This window comes from Elephantulus edwardii, unplaced genomic scaffold (genome assembly GCF_000299155.1).
Source record: "Elephantulus edwardii isolate Elephantulus edwardi_28Jun2011 unplaced genomic scaffold, EleEdw1.0 scaffold00071, whole genome shotgun sequence".
Classification (NCBI taxonomy): domain Eukaryota; kingdom Metazoa; phylum Chordata; class Mammalia; order Macroscelidea; family Macroscelididae; genus Elephantulus; species Elephantulus edwardii.
The window spans coordinates 10,725,537-10,729,275 of record NW_006399821.1 but is presented as its reverse complement, the minus strand read 5'-3'; the positions used below and the strand labels follow the sequence as shown (position 1 = coordinate 10,729,275).

The 3,739-nt window shown below is 59.4% G+C and overlaps 1 protein-coding gene across 1 annotated transcript; it reads right to left on the bottom strand.

The window, feature by feature from the left end:
* Positions 1-965: 965 nt before the first annotated feature.
* PPP1R3G (protein phosphatase 1, regulatory subunit 3G) lies at positions 966-1,967 on the bottom strand. The gene has a single exon (XM_006888761.1). It carries the CDS (start codon positions 1,965-1,967, stop codon positions 966-968), a length of 1,002 nt encoding a protein of 333 aa, XP_006888823.1.
* Between the last annotated feature and the right edge of the window lie 1,772 nt (positions 1,968-3,739).

Here is a 3,739-nt window from a genome sequence, read left to right as displayed (position 1 = left end):
AAAAGGGGAAATGTAGAAATATATAGTTAAAGAGCTATTTCGTGTGTGATTCAGCTGAAAAGATCACCCAAAAGACCTCCAAGAGACAAACCCGAACCTGGCCCGTTTCTGAGATTAGGCTTCCAAGGCTGTGACATTTATGGGAAGAGCCGCCTCATTTTCCAGGTGGATTACACCTGCCGACCTTGAGACACCAGGGATCCCTTTCCCAAGTTCAGGAGAGCACTGTGCAAAATATATAAAATGCCACTAAGGCGTGCGTAAGAGCCCTTTACTTTTAGAAAAGACATCGGTACACAAACAGATTGGGCAAATAAATCCCAGGGAATGGGTGGGGCCCCCCACCCTGATTGTACAGGTTTCGGTGTGAAGCGTGCCCAGCCTGGAGTCGTGGGGGGGTCAGGGTGGATGGCTTTCATCTCACGTGCGTCTCAGGACAGCTTCTAGCAGACAAATGACAGCAAATTCCAGGGTCCTCAAAGCCATTTATTTGGAGAAAGTCACTGCATGGGGTGGCAGGGGCCGTGGGAGTTTCGTTCCATTTGGATGTTGAGAATGGGCTGCGGGAGCCCCCTAGGAACTTCCCGCCGAGGAGACCTGTGGATGCCGAGATCCTACTGGCTTACAGAATCCGTCTAGCGTGTGAGTTCTGGGCTCACCAACTCCCTCTCTTCGGTGCCCGGCTTCATCAACCTCAGGCTGAAGGCTAGTCCTCCATGGAATGGGGACGCGCTAGAGGGCCCTTGCAGGTCCCCCAGAGACTGGGGCTCCCTAGAGCGCCCCCTGCAGGAGCCCTAAGGGATTGAGGAGGAGCTTGAGAGCCCTTGGCTGGTCGGCCCTCTGCAGGTCATCCAGGAATTGGGGACGCGCCAGAGCGCCCACTGCCAGCCATCTGGAGATGCTGGCTAGCTACTTCCCACCTCCTCCGAGCGCCCTGCGCGGGGACACACGTCCCCGTTCCGGGCTCACGGCGCGTCCGATGGGCGCGTGAAGCTCAGCGTGTAGTTGGTGCCCGCGTTGTTGTCCCAGTACTCGCCCTGCGCGCAGCGGTAGCGGATGGCGAAGTGGACAGCGGGCTGGGACGCGTCTGTGTCCTCGCTGTCCTCCGGTGTCAAGCCTGGCGGCAAACACAGAGAAAAGTGGAAGCGCTCTGCACCCGGCTCGTCTGCGCCATCCCCGAGGTCCAGCCCGGCGGCCTCTGATGGCGATTCTGACTCGGGCTGCAGCTCGGCGGGCACGTCCAGGAAGGAGCGCCAGTCGGTGAAGGTGTAGCGCACAGTCACAGCGTGCGGTCCAGGGCCGCCAAGCACGCGGCCCGAGCCGGTCACCTGTGCGCCCCCGGGCGCCGAGCAGTGTACGCGCTCCAGGCATACGCGCTGCCGCCGTAGGAGCTCGGTTGTTGCGCGGGGCTCCGGGAGCTGGAAGAGCGGCCTCAGGCGGGGCAGGTTTGGTGCTGTGCGGGGCGTAGGGGTCTGCGCCGTCGCCGCTGCTGCTAGCAGCTCCTCGAACTGCTGTAGGTCCTCGGCGCACATCGGGAAGCTCCGGAGGCGTGCGAGCGCAGTGGGCGGCACCTGTGGATCCTCGGCCTGGCTGAAGTGCTTCACGCTGGCCAGGTCCAGTCCCAGTGCGTCAGCAAACTGCACCCGCTTCTTGCACTTGGTACAGCAGCTGCTGAGGCTGGGCAACTCTGTTCCCGTCAGCTCGCCGCCCTCCGCTCCTAGCCTCTCGGCCGGCGGCGCCTGCAGTAACTTAGCCGCCTGCAAGAGGGAGTCGGCGGGCAGCGAGAAAGAGCGCGCGCGCCGCCGGCGGCGGCATTCTGGCAGCTCCTCCTCGGTCTCTTCCTCCCGGGACAGAGTACTGGGAGCAGGACGAGGGTAGGGAGCAGGGGTCTCAGAATTGTCACTGCTGTTCTCGCCACTCTCCAAACAGGGACACTCCAGGGTGGGCGGAGTCTCTGTGGGCTCCATGGAGCCACCGGGCCCCGGGACTTGTCAGAGTCGAGTTCCCGAGCTCAGAACGACCCTAGAGATTCAGCTCATCGTGCAGTCAGGAGGAGGGCGAGGCTCGGGGGGCGTGCGCCCCGAGACCGCCCCAGTCGGAATGGAGAGGAAAATGAAGGTGGTAGTGGGAGGCTCTAGGTTTTAGCTGTTGCTGTTTCAGACGGAGTGGGAGGAGGGTTAGGGGTCCGGGGCCGGCTTTCCGACCAGACCGCCTTGGGATAGAAAGTGCCACTGCTGGGGAGGGGTTGGGGAGGGGCTGGGGAGGGCGGGAGTGTGCCTGGCAGGGTGCCAGAGCCGGAACCCCGGAAGCCAGACAAGTTCGGGCCCCGGACAAACAGACAGGTGTGCTCACGTGCCAGAGTAACAAGTCGGGGACACTCCCCTTCGAGCCGCTCCCCAGCAGGAACCACTTCGGCTTGCCCTACCGAGCACCTCCTGGGAATGTAGGCTTTGCTTTCAGATCTGCTGGTGTGGACAGAGCCTTCCTAGGGAAGACTTCCCCTGCTGATCACATTGAATCTGGCTTCTGAGGAGCTCGGACCAAGCGAAGGCCAAGGCTGCCGGAAGATATCGTTCAGCTGTCCCCAGAGCAAGCGCGCACTGGACGCTTCTCCTGCCGCCTGATCCTCAGACTGAGAACTAGCAACTTCTTACCTCTTCAAACTTAAAGACGTCTCTGGAGTCCCATCCCATCTGAATCCCAGCTTGGCCCTCTCGGCTCTCAGCGGCTCTTAAAACCCCGCGGCCGGAGCGGCTGAACCCTGGCGAGCGGCGGCCGGGTGGGCTGCGGCCCAGCGGGGCGGGGTGGGGCGGGTCGATGAAGGCGGCTGCAGGGGACATTTGCGCCGGGCTTGGGCGCACGTCCCCGCCTCCCTCCTTTCCTGCCCCGCCTCATCCGCGCGCGGCTCTCAGGCGGAACAGAGAGAAGGGGCTGCCCCGGGGCGGGCACCAGGAGGAGGGCACCCAGGCGCAGTGCGCATTGGCTGGGACCACCCGGGTGAAGTGCTCCCGGCCTGGGGCCACCCAGACAGAGGGCACTCGAGCAGTGTGGTGCTTGCGCTGCTAACAGAAAAGCATATATTCTTTTTAAATTACCCTTGAATTGGTTCCAACTCCTAGCAACACTAAAGGACAGAGCAAAACTGTCGGATTTCCAAGGCTGCAAACCTTTATGGAATCAGACTACTACACCTTTCTTCTGCAAAGCGGTCGATGGCATCCAACAAAAACCTTCAGTTAGAGACTACTCAATTGCTGTTCCATCAGGCCTCACTAAATGACAAGACATGCAATTTTTAGGAAGGTAAAGCAATGAAACCCATCTCTTTAAATGTGTTTAATCCTTCTTCACATGTTGTTAGGGGCATTTGAGTACGACTCATAGCTCCCCTATGAACAACAGATCCTAATCCTTTGCCATTCTCACAATCTCTGACACACTCCATCCCATTGCTGTAGTCTCTATGTCAGTCCACTTGGTGGTCTTCCTTTCCTTCTTCATATGCCGAGTAGCTCTCCCATGAGTGTCAATTCCTTATTACTGCTTTACAAATTACCCCCAGACATAGGAACTCATGTTTTGTTCAGGGGGAGAACTCCGGTGATTTAGTGGTAAGGAGTTGTGCAGCCAAACCAAAAAGTATGCAGTTCCAATCCACCAGCTGCTCCACAGGAGAAAGATGGTGAGTGTCCTCCCTTGTGATTCACTGCCTCTGAAAACCGGCTGGAGGGTCAACTGA